This window comes from Setaria viridis, chromosome 7, assembly GCF_005286985.2.
Source record: "Setaria viridis chromosome 7, Setaria_viridis_v4.0, whole genome shotgun sequence".
In the NCBI taxonomy this organism is placed as follows: Eukaryota; Viridiplantae; Streptophyta; class Magnoliopsida; order Poales; family Poaceae; genus Setaria; species Setaria viridis.
In genome coordinates this window covers 1,523,972-1,542,783 of record NC_048269.2, presented here as the reverse complement: position 1 = coordinate 1,542,783, position 18,812 = coordinate 1,523,972, and the positions used below count along the sequence as shown (strand labels likewise).

Sequence of the window (18,812 nt, the reverse complement as noted above, 5' to 3'; positions counted from 1 at the left end):
GTACTCGGCCATCTCGTCAACTCCCTGTTGTCCATAGTGTTTGCCTAGGTAGCTACGTTGACATCATCATCCGAAGTTTGGGCGGCATTGGAAGACATGTACTCGGCAGAATCACATGCACGAGAGTAACCAATCTACAGATGCAACTTGCAAGCCTCAAGAAGGGAAGCATGAACATCGCGACGTACTTCAACAAGATGAAGGCCATAGGAGATGAAATTGCTGCTGCAGCGAAGTCTATTTACAATCATGAGACGATATCCTTTATTTTGAATGGTCTTGATTTTGAATACAATCCCATTGTCTCCTCTGTCTTGGGCCGGTCAGATCCCATCTCTATCAATGACCTTTATGCTCAAGTCATGGCATATGAGATGCGCCTGGACGTGTTTGATCAGCGTTCAGCAAGTCACTACCAATCCTCAGCAAATTCAGCTTCTAGAGGTCAGGGAGGCTTCAACCCTCATTGCAATGGTGGATCTAGTGGAAGTCGGGCGAGGGTGAGGCGGCCGCAGCTCTGGAGGGTGCGGCAACTCCTCCAACAACAACTTCAAATCTAGAGGACAGTCAAGCAGGCCCCAGTGCCAGATCTGTAGTAGGACCAATCACACCGCTCTTGAATGTTGGCACAGATTTGAAGAAGATTTCCAGCCATTGAACAACAACAAATCAAGCTCAACCGCCTATGGTGTTGACAGCGGTGCGACTGATCATATTACTAGTGAATTGGACAAGATGATGGTACATGACTAGTATGGCGGCCATGATCAAGTCCACACAACGAATGGTTCAGGTATGAAAATCAGAAGTATTGGTCATTTAACTTTACATACCCCAATTCGCAACCTTTTATTAAAAAATATATTGCATGTTCCTAGCGCTCATAAAAGTCTTGCTTCAGTTCATCGTCTTGCCTTTGATAATAATATATTCTTTGAATTTCATCCAAATCTTTTCATCATGAAGGACCGAGCAACAAAGAAAATTCTTCATCAAGGCAGGTGTGAAGGAGGCCTTTATCCCCTAGTTTCAAGCTCTTCTGAAGCAAGCACAAATAAAGTACAGTTTGGAGTCAATAAGCCATCCGTGTATAGGTGGTGTAGTCGTTTGGGTCATCCATCTTTTCCTATTGTTAGGATGTTCTAAAGAATAATAAATTATCTTTTCTAAATGATACTAGTAGTAACTCAGTTTGTGATCCTTGCCAAAGAGCCAAGAGCCATGAATTACCTTATGCAAATTCAAATAATGTGTCTACTTTTCCTCTCCAATTGATTCACTCTAACGTATGGGGTCCAGCTCTAGAATCTGTTGGTAGACATACATACTATGTGAGCTTCATCGATGACTATAGTAAATATACATGGATCTATTTGCTTCGAAAGAAGTCTGAAGTTTTCTAAGTCTTTCATAATTTCCAAAACTTGTTGAGCACAAGTTTGATAGGAAAATTTTATCCATGCAAACAGATTGGGGAGGAGAGTATGAGGGGTTGCATTCCTTTTTCCAGAAAATTGGCATCTCCCATCGAGTTTAATGTCCTCATGCTCATCAACAAAATGGTTCTGCAGAAAGAAAACATAGGCATATAATAGAGGTTGGGCTTGCTCTTCTTGCAAACGCATCAATGCCCTTAAAATTTTGGGATGAAGTTTTCCTAACCGCTACTTATTTAATTAATCTTTTTCCTAGCAAAGTCATCAATTATCACATGCCAGTAGAGCTTCTTCTTCAAGAAAAAACCAACTATGCCTCTCTTCGTGTCTTTGGGTGTGCATGTTGGCTAAATCTTAGGCCCTTCAACACAAGAAAACTTGCCTTTCGCTGAAAAAGATGTGCCTTCGTTGGTTATAGCTCTATTCACAAAGGATTCAAGTGTCTTAATATTCCAATTGGTCATGTGTATATCTCCCATGATGTAATCTTTGATGAATCTATTTTTCCTTTTGAAACTCTCCATGAAAACGTTGGTGCTCGCCTTCATCAAGAAATTCTTCTTTTACTGGATTATCTTTTGAATAATAGTTCTGAGGATGTAAGTTGTAATGCTAATACTACTGATGATCATAATCTTGGTTCTAGTGTTGTGTCACATGTGCAAGAGCAATCTGGAGAAAATTTGGCGCAAAATGATGCTTGGATCACCCAAAACAGGCAAGAAATAGGAAGCTTTCCATGCAATAACAGAGACCTGGCTGTCTCTGAAAATGACGATGTTCCGCAAGTGCCTATGAACCCTGATTTCTAGGTGGATCCGCTAGCGCCTATGCCTTCCTCATCCGCCCGAGCGATCCCGCTAGCTAGATAGTCGATGCTGCATGGCGTTCGGTCTCCACTCGCTAGCCCGAGCACGCCGCGTGCCGCCATGTCTCCACCCGCGCCCCGCGATGAGTCTAGCGCCCAGCCGCGTGGCACGCTAGGACAGGCAGGGGCCATCGCCGCGCCCGTGCTAGGACAGGGCATCTCGGCTTCGGTGGAGATTTTCTCTCTCGGATTGAAGAGTATCTTGGCTCCTTAAGTGGGTTTTGGTGAATTAATGATGCAAGCTTAAGTGTCTAATGAAGTTTTCAAGTGCATAAGAAGGTTTAAAAGGAATGATAGACATGGAGCACTTGTGATTGACCCCTCAAAAGGAAATGAATAGATACAAGGCATACCTTGAAGGCTAAAATTATTTTTGATTTGAATTTGAGTCTAGGAATGCCGCACTATTAAGAGGGATGCGTAATCTCTAGTCTTTACATTGAAAAAGGTGCTCAAGATGACCTAAAAAACCTATGAGACACACCTTTGCACCTGCACATCACATGGGGATACTTAGATTGGTTCTAACTAGAGAGCTCTGGAATTTTCCGGAAAATCTTCTAGAATATTCTGGAGTTTGCAGAGTTTTCGAAAAAATTCCGGAAGTCTAGAGATTTCCAAAAATTGTTTCGGAAGAATCCGGGAGTTCCGGAGTTTCCGGAAAATTCCAGAACTTAACTCCCAATAGCTAGTTTCGGGGTGAAGGGGTATAAATACCCCCTCACCCCCTCCCACAGTCACTCTCTCGACATAACACTGACTTGAGCTGTTCAGAAACATTCAAAGCCCCTCTTTACTCCCCTCCTGACCTTTAGGTGAAGATTTGGTGGGGGATTTAAGAAGGGATTCAAGGGAGAGCAAGGGAGAGTGCTAGTGAGCTGATTTCCCATCTCTTGAACACCTTGTTCTGTCAAGCCGGTGGTTTCACGTTTGTTACTCTTGGAGCTTCAAGCTCCTAGCTGGCTAGGTGTTGCCTGTAGAGCATCCAACGATTGTGGCTGCCCACGGGAAGTTTGTATTACCCTGACGATTGAGTAAGTGACTCTAGCTTGATCTTTGTGGTCGCTAGAGGGAGGAAAGTGGTTTAGGAGTGAAAGGCCCACCCTTCGTGGGTTCTCAACGGAGATGTAGGCTTCAAGGTGTGAAGCTGAACTCTGGAAAACAAATCCTTGTGTCTCTTGTGGTTGTTGTTATTAATTTCGTTCATATTCAAGCATAGAACATATTTCTAGATTTCATGCTCGATCTACATTCCTAGCACATTTCCGGCTGTTCTATCTTGTCCCAACGGCCTAGAATAACCTGTTGCTTAACCTATATTCAACGATTTACATTTTAGCAAGTATTTCATAAGGTTGTAGTTCAAATCCTTGTTTCTCCAAAAATTTCGTAAGTTGCGGAATTTCCGGAACAATCTCTGAAAACTCTGGAAGTCGCTGATAAAATAGTTAGAAGTTGTAAAAAATTTCAGGTTCGACTATTCACCCCCCTCTAGTCAACATTCTATATCCTTTCATGGATCTTCTACGGCTCCAAACTCTACAGTTCCGAACTCTGCTGATTCAACAGCAAATTCTCCTCGACCTAGGACAAGATCTCAAAGTGGCATTGTTAAACAAAAATAGTATACTGATGGGACTGTTAGATATGGTTTCTTTTCTTCTACAGGAGAATCGCATACTCTACAGGAAGCACTTGGTGATCACGGGTGGACAAAAGCAATGGAAGAGGAGCTTACGACGCTTCATAATAAAAACAAGACTTGGCACTTGGTTCCTCCCTCCAAAGGTAACAATCTTATTGATTGCAAATAGGTGTATAAATTAAAGTGAAAAGCTAATGGGAGTATAGATCGTTATAAAGCAAGATTGGTGGCTAAGGGATTCAAACAAATATATGGTATTGATTATGAAGACACATTCAGGCCTGTTGTGAAAATTGCTACTGTTCGACTTGTACTAACTATAGCAGTCTCAAGAGGCTGGTGTTTGAGGCAGTTAGATGTACAAAATGCATTTCTCCATGGTGTTCTTGAGGAAGAGGTTTACATGAGACAACCTCTAGACTTTGAGGATGCAAAATTTCCAAATTATGTGTGTAAGTTGGATAAAGCTATTTATGGGTTGAAGCAAGCTCTAAGGACCTGGTATTCAAGGTTGAGTTGAAAGTTGCTTGATCTTGGGTTTAGAGCGTCCAAATCTGATGCATCACTATTTATTTACTTCAGGTCGAACACAACCATATTTATGCTCATATATGTTGATGATATCATAGTAACAGGGTTATCTATGGATGCAATTTCAGCTTTACTTAAAGATCTATGAGCAGATTTTGCTCTCAAAGATCTAGGAAATCTGAATTATTTTCTTGGGATTGAAGTCAAACCAACTCAGGGAGGCGTTATGTTGTCACAAACAAAGTATGTGTCAGATGTTTTGAAGAGAGTTGGTATGACAAATTGTAAGTCTTCTTTCACTCCCTTAGGAGTCTCGGAAAAATTATCTTGTCAAGATGGTACTCTATTGTCATTAGAAGATGGTACAAGATATCGTAGTATTGTTGGGGCCTTGAAATATTTAACTCTCACGCGTCCTGATTTAGCTTTTGCTGTTAACAAAGTGTGTCAATTTCTGCATGCTCCCACAACTACTCACCGATCGGCTGTTAAAAGAATTTTGAGGTATGTGAAAGGGACAATCAATATTGGGCTTGAGATACGTAAGTCATCTTCTACTTTGATAAGTGCTTTTTTTGATGCAGATTGGGCTGGTAGCATTGATGATAGAAGATCTACTAGTGGATTTGTTGTTTATTTTGGTCCAAATTTAATCTCATGGAGCGCTAGGAAACACGCAATTGTGTCTAGATCAAGCAATGAAGTAGAATATAAGTCATTGTCTAATGCAATAGCTGAGACTATTTGGGTAGAAGCGTTACTGTCCGAGTTAGGTGTGAAATTAAAGGAACCTCCTTGTCTATGGTGTGACAATCTTGGTGCAACATATTTATCAGCTAATCCTATTTTCATGCACGTGCTAAACATATTGAGATTGATTTTCACTTTGTAAGAGAAAGGGTAGCAAGGAAGCAGTTGGAGATTCGCTTTATTTTGTCTAAAGACCAGCTGGCCGGTGGTTTCACCAAGGCAGTTTCATCTGGAGAGTTTGAGAAATTCAGAGACAATCTAAACCTCAGAAGCAAGCCTGGTTAAGATTGAGGGAGGCTGTTAAAGGATAGGTATATTCCTCGTAAAGAGTCTTGTGTTAACACATCATATGAATGCGATGACATTGGATACATAGATGTGTTGGTTAATCCTCGAGCTACAGATAGATCTTGTATAGATAGAGAAGGTTTAAACCATCTGTCTTGTATCACAAGTTGTAATCAAACTCTTGTAATTGTTGGGATTCCCCCTGTACTAACACGGAGCGGTGAGCTAGCCTAGGCAGGCAGCCATGTTCACCTAATTACCATTACTTGTTTCACAGTCATCAGTTATGCAACTTTGATATGTTAATTCTCTCTCTCTCTCACACACACAAGATCCCATTACATCTGCGATTTAAATGGGTTACTTCCACATGACAGTAAGTTATAGTCACTAGTAATCTATCACAAACATCATCAATTGCCAAATTTAGTTTCTGGAGACTGTCTATAGGAGTGGGCTGCCTATTAACGAAATAGGGGGAGTAAATAAGCACCAGCTGCAATAAAATTATCTTATTTTGAAATTGTTGTTTTTTATCCAATATTTTGGATAACCACAGCTTTCCATAAAACAATTGAAGCTCGCCAGTTTCTTAATCCTGGTTGGGGCCAGGAATTTGATGACCGGTCAATAGCCCCACTTGCAGGAGTTCAAAACCATGGGACTGAGACACATTCCTCAATGGTGTGCAATGTAAACAATAATTACAAAGGTCGAATGAAGTACCTTCAGTGTTTCCATTTCCAGTTTGGTTGGACTCGTGTTGTTGCATGCTAGATGAGGCAGCAGGTGCATGTTCAATCTCCTCTAGCTCTACCTTTCCATGTGAAGGTGACTCATCATCCGGTAAATCCTTAGAACTTGGTTTGTCCCCTTCTACTCGTTCAGGGTTGGTTGTGTCCTTTGTACTTGCTGCCCTGGCTTCTTGGGAAGCTATGGAACTAGGTTCGTTTGTATTATTTGAAGTAGCAGAACATGGAATGGTATTAGACCATCTCTCATCTTATCAGATGCAACACTACTCTCCACAATAGCAGTTTGATTATCAGAATCCTTTGTGCTATTGGATATGACCTCCGCTTGGGGATCTTCAACAAATGATTCCTTTATGTTAGATAATTCTAGTTGATCTTTCTGTGAGGTGAATGTAGCATTCTCCTTTTCCAGAGCTAAAGCATTTTCTTCACATTTTGAGCAATGTGAGCACCTCTCCTTGGCACTCATCGCCTGCGCAAGAGCCACAAGTTCCAATTTTTATCAGTAAAATTTGGCAATTGCAAATCGATGCTAAACATGAGTCTTAATGAACTACGCTACCTGAAATTGCAAGTGGGATCTTCGTGGTTACTCAGTGGATCTGGAAGAATAAAACAGTGCCCAGTTGCCAATTCGAAAGCAGGAGATATTTCTGATATAGCTCTCAGTGAATTACAACATGAAGTAACAGCATCATCAAATTCCACAAGAGAAGCCAAAAATGCAGCCTGCAGGTTATTTATCCAAACATCAAAGAGCACTCTTGTTATGTAACAGGTTTCCCCTTGGTAACAGGTGATTAGTCCTATGTATGTAAGTTGATGGTTTTTTCTGCTCAGGTTTTTTCCTTAAAAAACCTGGCTGTACCTTGGGTTTCTCAACCCTTTCTTCTTAATAATATATTGATACGCAGCTCTGCTGTGTTTTGAGAAAAAAAACTCTTGTTATGTAAGTAACAAAAGATTAATAAATGCAGAAATGTCTACTCACTAGTGCCATAACAGGATTTCCTGCTTCAGAAAAATGAACCCAAGTCTTCATTATACAGAAAGTGACCAACTGCTTCAAAAGTAGATCTCAGGACATCAATAACAAAGTTGGATGCGTGTTCCCCAGAGACATCAACATCAGCTGAATTTTTCTTATTTTCATGATCCATCAATGAAGATTTGTTTGATTCATCAACAATGGAAGATGCAACTAGATCATTATCACCAGGATTCATGGTACCCTCTTTAGCAGAAACAAAGTGAGCTAATTTTGTTTCTGTTTCTGAAGAACTAGCATTTGCTTTCTTGAAAGTTTTTCATCAGTGCTCTCTTTTCCTTTTGCATTGTCATCTACATCCATTTCCTTAGATACATCAAAAGTGCCAGTTTCTGCTGACTCCTTTTGTATGATCTTCTGAGGTGTTTCATTGAAATCTTCACCCTCTAGAAAGGAGTCCAAAATTGGCATTTGGAGAAAGTATAGCATGCACTGTTCTTTTGTTTTTGTAGCAACATGCTCAGCAATCATATCCCATTCTTTTCCTTTAAAAATTTCTAACGCTTCCAAAAGAAGCAATGTCTCCTGGTCAGTCCAGTTAGAACCACCTGAGCCTGAAATCTCTGCATATTCCATAAGGATGAAATCAGCTTTTGACATGCCTTCATCAAACTTTCCTTCATTGTAGCAATCAGAACACAAATCAAAGTCTACCTGGAAAGAATTGAGGTTAGATCAATCAGCATTAGACCCCAAATGAATAACAGATTATCAGAGTTCAGGAATGATGATTAAATAATATTTTGTGACAGGGTAAACACGCCATAGTAAGATGGGGGGTACCACTTAGCATGGTCAGAGTAATCTAAAATATGCACGGGTTGAAGCAAATAGGTGAATATGATGTACCATAATAATTGGAATGATCACGCTACATATTAGGTTAAGCTGCCTCATGCAAAGCTAAAGGTTGCCCCTTCTGGGTACAAGTGTAGAACGCACATAATGCACAAGGTAAAGTATGATTCCCAGTTGCGTAGAAATTATGTGAGCCTATGAACACATCATTTCTTAACCAAAATAATAAGTTGTTGAACATGCCCTACTCGCTACTCGAGGGGTTACCCAACGACTATCGTTTAGTGTTTAGATGAAAATTGGCTAAAAATGACACTGTGCAATTAATTCCAAGTAACAATTTGAACATGACAATGCATTGGGCATCACCACACAAACAGCCTAAGGAAGTGCCAGTATGCACAGAGAGCAGGTCTCGAAAGTTAGGTATGAACTGCAATACATGTCTTGTTGTGTTTTTTTTTCTATACTGTACTTTCCATAGGCTGGCTGTATGATGAAATGCATTAATGTACTGACGGTGCTGCTCATATGCAATATCATGCAAAACATGTTTATTTGGTAATTGGTACCAAATTTCGAAAGGTCAATTTTAGCCTAATTCAAATTCTGGAAAATGAGCATACGCGTGCATTCAGAAAAGAGTGAACACAAAAATTGAATAATATGGTTGTTGATTATTGCATCTATACGCAAAACTGCCATGGGAGTGTAGCTCCTATCACATTGACAACTATTTCTTGGCAAGGCTTACCGGCAAAGGTAAGGATGATATGTACAAGTACAAGGACCGAACTAATTTGGCAAACTTGATTGCAACTGAATCAAGTTAAAATTTAAAAGCTAGTGCTGGCTAATCATGGGCTTACCGGCGAAGGTGGGGGACGTGTACGCCGCGGGATAGGACGGCCTCGATCTCCTACTCCAGCGACGGCCGTGGCAGCGGGGGAGGGGGCGGCGCCTCCTCCTCCTGCTCCTGCTGGCGCGGAGGATCAACGGCGCGGCGCGGCGCTTTCTTCCGCGCGGGCTTGCCCCGCGATTTGCGGGCGGCCAGGCGGCTACCCGGTGCAAGCTAGCGGCGGCTCGACGACGGCGAGCTCCCGGGACTGGCGCTTCGGCAGCCGGGACGCGGAGAGCGCCGCGGGTGCGGCTCTCTCCTTGCGCTTGGTCGCCGCCCCGCGGCGAGGGTTTTGGGCTCCATGTCGAAGCAAAGGAGCTGGAGTGAGTGAGAGTGCAGGGTGGCGTGCGTGCGCTACTGTTGACTGGAGAAATGAGCCGTTTGAGGTGGACTTTGGCCTTTAGCAGGGCGATGCCGTTTCACTGAATAGTGGGACCTGTGCTTTAGTGTACCTATATTCCAGCAATTGAGCAGCTTCCATGTATATGTAAAATTCGTGCAATGGAGAAAGGGCCCAACTAGGGAAATCCATTTTTTTTGGCTCCAACGGAGTGAAAAAATGATTTTGGAGAGAGAGAGAGCGCGCACGCTTATAAGGTACACATATAATAACTCACGGGTGCGAGAGAGAGCGATGTATATATAGAACAAATCCAAAAAGGGATAGATTTAGAAAGAATTAGGTCCACCCTAAAAAAATAAGGTTTGATGGAGAAATCATGTCCAGTTATCAAGTGAAGTTTTTTCGATATGATGTTTATTAGTCCATACCATCAAAAATAGAAATTGAACCATGCATGCTCTGGGAACCCTGCCTCAAAAATTCACACTACAGCAGGGTTGTTCTTATATATGGAGTAGTATCCAATGATGCAGCTAGATAAAACTAAACTTTAGTATTCGCGTTAATTTGCAATAAGGTACACATATAATCTTTAGGAATGTTCAAATTCTTTGACAACTGAGTCTCAACAAGCCGGCCAACTAAATATGACTAAACTTTAGTGTTTTTCTTAATGAAAAATGCAAGTTGATTGAATATAATCTTTTATCAGTAATTTTGCTAAATACATAAAAGTAGATAATGATACACCAGTATCACACCGTTCCGTTGGCACCGTTTAGTTGGGTAACCAGACGTTGACATAACAGTACCCGTCCTTCTATAATATTGCTCGTCGAAAATATACTACAGTTGCACACCTTTAAATATATCCTTTAGGAGGGCTTTAGTAGGTCACAAGAATGACAATATGGTATCAAGACTAGTAAATATAAATTTGCAGAAGGGCAAAGATATCTTTATATGGTCATGCAAATAGATCTTTCTCAGTACGCTCTATGTATAAGTATCTTATCAATAGTGGAATTAGAGTCAGGAAATATGGCATACCAAGTTATCATTAAAAAAAGTTGGCAACTTACTCTATCCCATCACTAAACTAGTACTATGGAGTAGTTTGGTACAGTAATAGAAGGCAGCACAATCATGTTTGCCGACCACCTTTTCTACTTTGAAGAGACGATATCCTTGTAATGCAAAAAAAATGTATTTCCCTAGTTTGGGAATCCTTTCTCAATTGTGCATAAAGTTCCAGAATCCACTGTTAATAATCACTCACTCCTTGTGTAATGTAAAAAGTAAAAGAAAAAAAATAAAGAAAAGGTAAAAGAAACTAGCCCAGAGGGAGAGAGCAGAGCGCAGGCGCCGGTATTCAGGGGAGGTAGTGCGTGAGGGCGTAGGCGACGGTGGATCCGTAGAAGATGAGCCCACCGACGACGAGCACGGAGAGCCCGAAGGTGGCGCCGACGGCGAGCGGGGTGCCGCAGGAGACGATGCCGAATTTGAGCTGGATGGCGTCGACCATGGACAGCAGCAGGAAGAAGGTTCCCATGATGGAGCACCCGGCCGCCAGCAGCATCATCGGCTGCGCGAACCTGAGCACGGCGCGCCTCCGCTCCCTCGGCCCCGCGGCGCGCCACGCCGGCATCTCCTCGCAGTCGTCGGACGGCGGGGGCTTCTGGTCGCCGTCGCCGTAGAAGTCGTCGGCGGCTAGGAGCGTGACGGCGAGCTTCATCCCCTGCGCGACTAGGCTGGAGAGGAGGTAGAAGCCGAAGGAGAGGATCTCGAAGAGGAAGAAGTTGCGCGCGATGTCGTCGCCGGCGACGCAGGCGGGCGGGATGGCGGCGGAGGGCGTGATGGTGCCCGTGATGCCGATGAAGACGGCCACCGTGAAGAAGGTGTTGGCGGAGACGATGCCCTCCAGCGCCTTCACGTGCACGTCCGGGTTGCGCCGCCGCAGCGTCGGCATCGCTGCTGCTCTGCTTCCCCTGCTGCTCTGCTCTGCTTCACTAGTATAGTAAGCAGCTACTGCTAGTGATCGAGTGATGCGGCTGACGAGTTTCTTGTCAATGATGGCAAAGGTTGTTAGGAACAATAATCATCTTCTGAGGTGGTTTTAACTACTACGAATAAATTAAATATTTGTTGTACTAGACGAGAATAGAATAATTAATATTCAGAACCAGCATTCAACCCAATAATATAAGAGCGTGTTTCCACTTTCCAATGGTGAGCCCTATATCTAAATTCATGGAGTTTATTCGAAATATAAGTTTACACCCTAAAAATACTATAAAGTAATTCTCTATATGAAACCTCTCTGAGATGGTAATTCAATATAAATGCCTGTAATTTAACTTCCACAAATAATTAAGTTACACATCACTCAACCATGGCAAGCCTTGGCAGTGGCCAGCGATGCGTGACATCAAATTAAACGCCAACACAAATCTGGCAAAATTGTGGCTAATATCTCTGTAATTCAGGGCATTGGATAGCTACGGTCACACGTTTCCACAATACCTAGTTAAGGGACGCCCACACGTTTGCATTTCTTAAAATTAAATAGCTGCGGTCAATGACTGGTCAAACTCCAAAAAAGAAAATGAAAACCACAATGTTTCCAAGACAATGTCGACAAGTTGAACTGGTTGGTGCATGCAACTCAATATGGTATCAGAATCTGAGATCTCGAGTTCGAATCTTGACGAGCGTGATTAAATAAAATAATTGTAGCCCACTCCAATTTCCACGTGTGGCCTGAGGGACCTTTCACTATCAGCTTAAACTTTTGGATTGAATTGATTGGTGCATACAACTCAATAGTTATTAGATCAACCAAGCTCGATTGAATATGATCGATCACACTCCTACTCCATATAATTAACCTAGCTTAATGCCTCGCATAATGTGTGTACTACTTCTAGAACAATACTTGATCCATACTTAAAGCAGCTCCATGGAACGTGCGCTCAGCTAGCTTTGCGGTTGGGCAAACCTGAAAGGTGTGTTAATTAGCTGGATGATCCATATGATCAGGTCGAGAAGACGATGCACGGATGGATGTGGCCCCAGTCCCAGCCCTATCGATTCTGATAGCTGCGTGCCAACAACCGGTGGTTGAGAACATCGAGCCAGTTTATTTCAAAAAAAAAGAAAAAGAGAGGGAACATGGAGCCAGCAGGCCCAGCATACAGGATATAGCGCAGCAGGCAGCTAGTGAGTTATGTCCATGGCGTATTTGTTTTTTTTTTACGAACCCATGGCGTATTTGTTGTCTACTAGTACTAGTCCACTGCCTCAATCAAAGAATACAGGATACAGCAGACAACAAGAATGACTATCGTACTTATTTCAGTTTGACCAAGAAGGTGTAAATGGTAGTCATTAAGCTTCTTGCTTGATCTTTCCAATAGGGTCATTATCAGCTTTCGGATGTGGTAAGGCTATCACATGACTTCTACAGATCTTTGATATTTATTTTTTTCGAGTCGCTTCCTCTTAGGAAGAAGTACATGGTGAACAACTTGGCTCTAGACGTTTTCTCCTTTTTCTTCTTTTTGTATTTAAGCCAAAGCTCACGAATATTTTTTTTGTTAACTCTTTTTTAACTAATATTTTAAAAATAACTCACCCAAACACATATTTGCAGATATGACCCTTTTGGTCGCGCCGGTCCGCGTGGCGCGACAAATACACTCTGCCGCGCCACATGCAATGGCGTGACAAGGTGTGCCACGTCGGAGAGCACGGAAGGGGTCTGCCAGCGTATAATCCATGTGAAAAGCTTGTCACGCCACTCCTGGTGGCGTGACAACACACTCTTGTCACGCCACTCCGGGTGGTGTGACAAGGTCTGAATTTAAAAAATCATAACTTTTTCATACGAACTCGGATGAAGATGCTTTTTATATGAAAATTGTAGCTCTCGACGAGATCTACAACTTTGTAGTTTTGAGTTTTTTTATTTAAATTCATTAACATATATTAATAATTGATCTAAACTTTAGACAACATATTGAGCGTCTGATCCTGTTTTCTGTCATCTCCAACTTGGCTTGGTTCATCATGGTTCCACCAAATAAGTTCTATACAATATATTATCTATGAAATTATAGGAAATAGATAAAGTTAATATGTCAAAAACTACTACAACTAAACTGAAAGATATATAGTTATCAAATATGAAACATATATAAATAAAGATAACAGAACTCAAACTTTTGCTTTATTTATATACCTGTTTTGAAGCAGAAGCCTTTATAGGAGTTGTAGAGTAAATTTTAGACCACAACTTTGTTAATTTGAGTTTGGGCTAATTCACCCTGGAACATTTTCAAATTCGAGCTCAAAGTAAGCACCAGCTTAAATGCAGCACACAGCTCTAAGTTTCAAAAACAGTGAATGTCTTCCATTTTGGCATGTGATTTCTACAAAATTCAAAACTAAACTGGATGTAAACTTTTTATAAGATTTTTAGTATGAAGTGTGTACTACAATATTTCCCATTTGACCCCGGAGCTGAGCCATTTCAAAACTTGAGTTAAAGTTCAGCTAAAATATTAAAAACAACTCCATTTCTAATCCTGCTAAGTCTCTGAAACCCGCGTTACCGAGTATTTTGAACTCGTATAACTTCAATTTGAGAACGAAATTACCAAAGATCGTTGACTAGGCAGAGGCTGCACAGGATTTGACGATGTATGCAATTTTGTTCTCAAATTGAACTTATACGAGTTCAAAATACTCGGGAACGCGGGTTTCATAGACTTACGGGGTGTTTGGATACCAGGGGCTAAACTTTAGCCCTATCACATCAGATGTTCGGATACTAATTAGAAGGACTAAACATAAGCTAATTACAAAACTAATTGCAGAACCCCTAGGCTAAATCACGAGACGAATCTATTAAGCCTAATTAATCCATCATTAGCGAATGGTTACTGTAGCACCACATTGTCAAATCATGGACTAATTAGGCTTAATAGATTCATCTCGTGATTTAGCCTAGAGGTTGTGTAATTAGTTTTGTAATTAGTCTAGGTTTAATACTCCTAATTAGTGTCCAAACATTCGATGTGACGGGGGCTAAAATTTAGCCCCCTCCTCCCAAACACCCCTTTAGCAGGATTTGAAATGGAGCTGTTTTTAATATTTTAGCCGAACTTTAACTCAAGTTTTGAAATGGCTCCGCTCCGATTTAGACCAGGGTCAAATGGGAAATATTATAGTACACACTTCATACTAAAACTCTTATAAAAGGTTAGATCCAGTTTAGTTTTGAATTTTGTAGAAATTCACATGCCAAAATGGAAGACATTCACTGTTTTTGAAACTTAGAGCTGTGTGCTGCATTTAGGTTGGTGCTTACTTTGAGCTCGAATTTGAAAATGTTCCAGGGTGGATTGGCCCAAACTCAAATTAACAAAGTTGTGATCTAAAGTTTACTCTACAACTCCTATAAAGGCTTCTGCTTCAAACCAGGTATATAAATAAAGCGAAGTTTGAGTTCTGTTATCTTTATTTATATATGTTTCATATTTGATAACTATATATCTTTCATTTTAGTTGTAGTAGTTTTTGACATATTAACTTTATCTATTTCCTATAATTTCATAGATAATGTATTGTATAGAACTTATTTGGTGGAACCATGATGAACCAAGCTAAGTTGGAGATGACCGAAAACAGGATCAGACGCTCAATATGTTGTCTAAAGTTTAGATCAATTATTAATGTATCTTAATGACTTTAAATAAAAAACTTAAAATTACAAAGTTGTAGATCTCGTCGAGAGCTACAATTTTCATATAAAAATCATCTTCATCCAAGTTCGTATGAAAAAGTTATGCTTTTTTTAAAGTCAGACCTTGTCACACCACTCCGGGTGGCGTGACAAGAGTGTGTTGTCACGCCGGCAGGAGTGGCGTGACAAGCTTTCCAAATAGATTATGCGCTGGCAGATCCCTTCCACGCTCTCCGACGTGGCACACCTTGTCATGCCATTGCATGTGGCGCGACAGAGTGTTCTTGTCGCGCCACGCGGACCGGCGTGACCAAAAGGGTCATATCTGCAAATATTTGTTTGGGTGAGTTATTTTTAAATATTAGTTAAAAAAGGGTTAAAAATAAAAAAAATTCCAAAGCTCACTAATGCTTGGTAAAGAAGAAGAAAGGAAAAAATGCCCTAAAAGTGGCAGCAGTGCCTGGTTAATCCTAGACACACATTGCACTTTGGACAGCTTAAATTGGCTGCGGGTGCAAATTATTACTAATGTACAACTAAATATTTTATTTATCTAAATTCAACTGTTTATTCACTTATCCCCTAAAGTTCATTGATATTATACTATATTACAATCTTATAAAAATATAGAATAACAAAGAGAAGGAACTAGAGAAAGAGAAAAATAAAATAGCAAACAAAACTCGCACCATGTCACCGTTGACTAAATTATGATATGGATTTTAACTGGTGTCTTCAAAGTCCTTACAGTTCAAAGATAGGAGCCCCAGCTGCAGTGCTTTTAAGCAAGCATTGAGACTTGATCATTTCTTGTTCTCATGTCAATCATTTATGTTTCTTTCGATGAAATACCCTTTCAATGATAGTTTTGACAGATAATCAATTTATTCTATTTACTTTCCATTTGAATACGCTACTCCTATTTAGAGTGTTCCTATACGGTGTTAGAAAACGAAGCAACGACATAAATGATATGCAATGCTCCAACATGAAGTTCACGACTATGTATGATCAATGCAAACTCGATAATTTGAAGAAATTCGACCCATTATAACCAAAATAGGAGCATCTGAAATGAAGTTGAAATTTGCATTTTATCCTAAATAAAATATTGAAATATAGACAATGTTATGCATACTTTAAATCAATATCTTCAAAAAATCTGAGTCGAGATGTAATAGTTTGAAGTGCACTGAATTGCACGGTGCCGTTCTTGCCATCTTGTGTAGTTAAGTGGGAAATTTTGAGAATCTTCAGTGCTACCTTTTCTTTATAACATTCCTTTTCTAATCCATATACAGCTAGGATCATGCTTCGCTGTTTGAGGCAAGCCATAACTCATGGAATACGTACTAGAAAATTAGACATCCTACAGCAGCACCAAAGAGATAGAAGAAGCAGACACTATTAAATAATCCTCCAGTCATTCACTTAAATCAGAATGTTACTGCAGGTTGTGCCACGGTATATATGGCAGAAAATATGTTCAGGATAAGGTTTCTAGTTGCTATTAGCACTCCCCAGCTGGTTGCTGATGTCCACCGAATCTAAAATAAAGCTGAGGGTAGTTTACACAGAACCTACAGTTTTAATTGGATCACAGTCAACATTGCTAATGGACTCAGTACTTTTTTTTTTCTAATAGGGGCCAAAGAATAGAGTAGCCCCCTAGAACGCTAGGCACCGGGTTTACCTCGGCCGGACCACTTTCCACTCTAGTGAAGATGCGCCTAACAGGATTCGAACCTTGGCTGCTTACTCCACGGATGCAGCAGCTGGCCACCCAACCTTCCTCCCGCTCCCTTAGTACTTTTTTTTTTATTTCTATATTTTCTCTCAACACAAAATTCACTTGGAACCATTGGCTTACTCATAGCTAAGACAAAGTTTAAGCAGATAAGGCAAAATAAACTATTCCTTGAACTGACAAATATACAGAACCCCTGCAGCTCTGCAACAGTTAGGAGAATCTGATTAGTTTTGCAGGCCTACTTCCCAGATTCCCTGAAGTAGACCGGATGGTTGAATTCCAGTTTCTCATTTTCTTACAGTTCAAAGTAATAGAAGTTTGTTGGGCCTTGCTACGGTGCTCCGGATTACCTCTTGGGAGGTAAGAGTTCGAGTGAATCACAGCCGTCGGTTTTTAAATAAAAGATATAATTAAATAATTAAAATAATTCAAAAAAAAGAAAAAGGCTGGCAATCTCGCAGTGCTTATTTTCATCCCTTATCCATTCACGGAGGGAAAAATAAGATTCTATATGATCAACCATGATGCCATGTTCACGTTATGAAAAATTATGAAAACTATACGTGTTCACCTTCAATGTGAGGGAAAAAAATTAAAACGATATGCACTATTTTTCCTTTGACACCAAGTCACGTTCACGTTAGAACAAACGACCATCCTGCACATATTCCCGTTATGAAAAATAATGAAAATGGTACATCACGTTTGGCCTCTCACGTGCTCGTGTCACATCTTTTTCCTCTCTTTGAAACTTTGTATCACGTTACGTTCTATGCAACCGATGCATGTTGGATATATTTAGCCTATCATATTAGATGATTCAACCCTGCATGCATGGAAGTTATATCTAGAAAGATTTTCCCATACTTTTCATATTTTTTAAAATAAAAAGAATATAAATAAATATTTATTCTATTACCTCTTAGCACGCCAATTTGTGAACCGCAAGTGCATGGATCAGTTGTAGCTCTTCCCTTGGGGTTTGGGTTATCAATACGTGGAACAAGTGGATTTGCACACTTAACTAAGCACTAACCTATGTAACCGAAGGTTCTTTGTATAAGATAGGATTGAACTAACAAAAGAACTAAGTGATCTAGATTAAAGTAGATAGAGAGTATGGATGCAAACAAGATAGATAAAATGTTTATCCTAGAGATCTAAGATCACTTGTAGATGCAATCGCCAAGCATGAAATGACTCGATCTAAGTGTTATCGTGAGTGGATGTGAACCATGCCTAACACTTTTCTTTTCGCATGTTGTCACTACACGAGGGTACTCAACTATGGGATGATAAGAACATGGCATGATGATCATTCTAGGTAAGCAAATAAGCAACCCAAAGTAGCACTGGCCAGCCATTACAAGAAAGAGCATCATCAAGATATGATTGATAACAAATAGATCTTAAACAAGAGGTTCCGTGATTACAACCCAAAGTAGCCGATCAGCTTGGGAGGTTTCTCCCTTCTCTGGTACTCCGCTTCGCCTAGCTTCCTATAGATCCAATCTTCTCTCTATTTTTCCTCCTTGTGGCGGCGGTAGATGGTGTTTGTGTAGTGTTTTCCTGAAGCCATGGAGGGTGCTCCTCCTCCCAGGGACATCGGGGCGAGCGCCTCCTTGCGGAGGCAGAGTACGCCGAGCTGGTCGGCAGCGAAGTCCATGCTCCCGAAGCGGAAGGTCTGGAATGGCGCGAAGACGGGGGAGCCCATAGCCCACCGAGCGGGGGCGCAGGGAACTCCAGCGAGCCAAAGTGAATCATATCGCTCGAGCTCGCCATGCAGAGAATGGCGGGAAGGTGAGCCATCCGATGACCGAAAATGCGAACGCACGGCGGTTTCCCCATGGATGGTGCCAAACTGTTGCTGTGGAATCTGGCCGACAGGTAAATATATGTAGTTTGCCACGCGTTAGATCGGATATGGCCTAGCACACAATGACTCAGGATTTATAC

General features: G+C 41.0%; 1 protein-coding gene, 1 non-coding gene and 1 pseudogene across 2 annotated transcripts; 1 reads left to right on the top strand and 2 right to left on the bottom strand.

The window, feature by feature from the left end:
- Positions 1-236: 236 nt before the first annotated feature.
- On the top strand, positions 237-377 carry LOC117866013 (small nucleolar RNA Z247). Its single transcript, XR_004642714.1, has one exon. It is a non-coding gene; the product is annotated as a small nucleolar RNA Z247 (small nucleolar RNA).
- A 5,566-nt stretch (positions 378-5,943) lies between these two features.
- LOC117863655 (SWI/SNF complex subunit SWI3D-like) lies at positions 5,944-9,320 on the bottom strand (annotated as a pseudogene).
- A 1,225-nt stretch (positions 9,321-10,545) lies between these two features.
- Positions 10,546-11,517, bottom strand: LOC117863200 (uncharacterized). The gene has a single exon (XM_034746817.2). The coding sequence runs from the start codon at positions 11,327-11,329 to the stop codon at positions 10,733-10,735; it is 597 nt and encodes a 198-aa protein (XP_034602708.1). The 5' UTR covers positions 11,330-11,517; the 3' UTR covers positions 10,546-10,732.
- Positions 11,518-18,812: the final 7,295 nt, after the last annotated feature.

Excerpts from the sequence above, each read along its gene's own strand:
- LOC117863200 (XM_034746817.2), bottom strand. The coding sequence starts at position 11,329 with ATGCCGACGCTGCGGCGGCGCAACCCGGACGTGCACGTGAAGGCGCTG.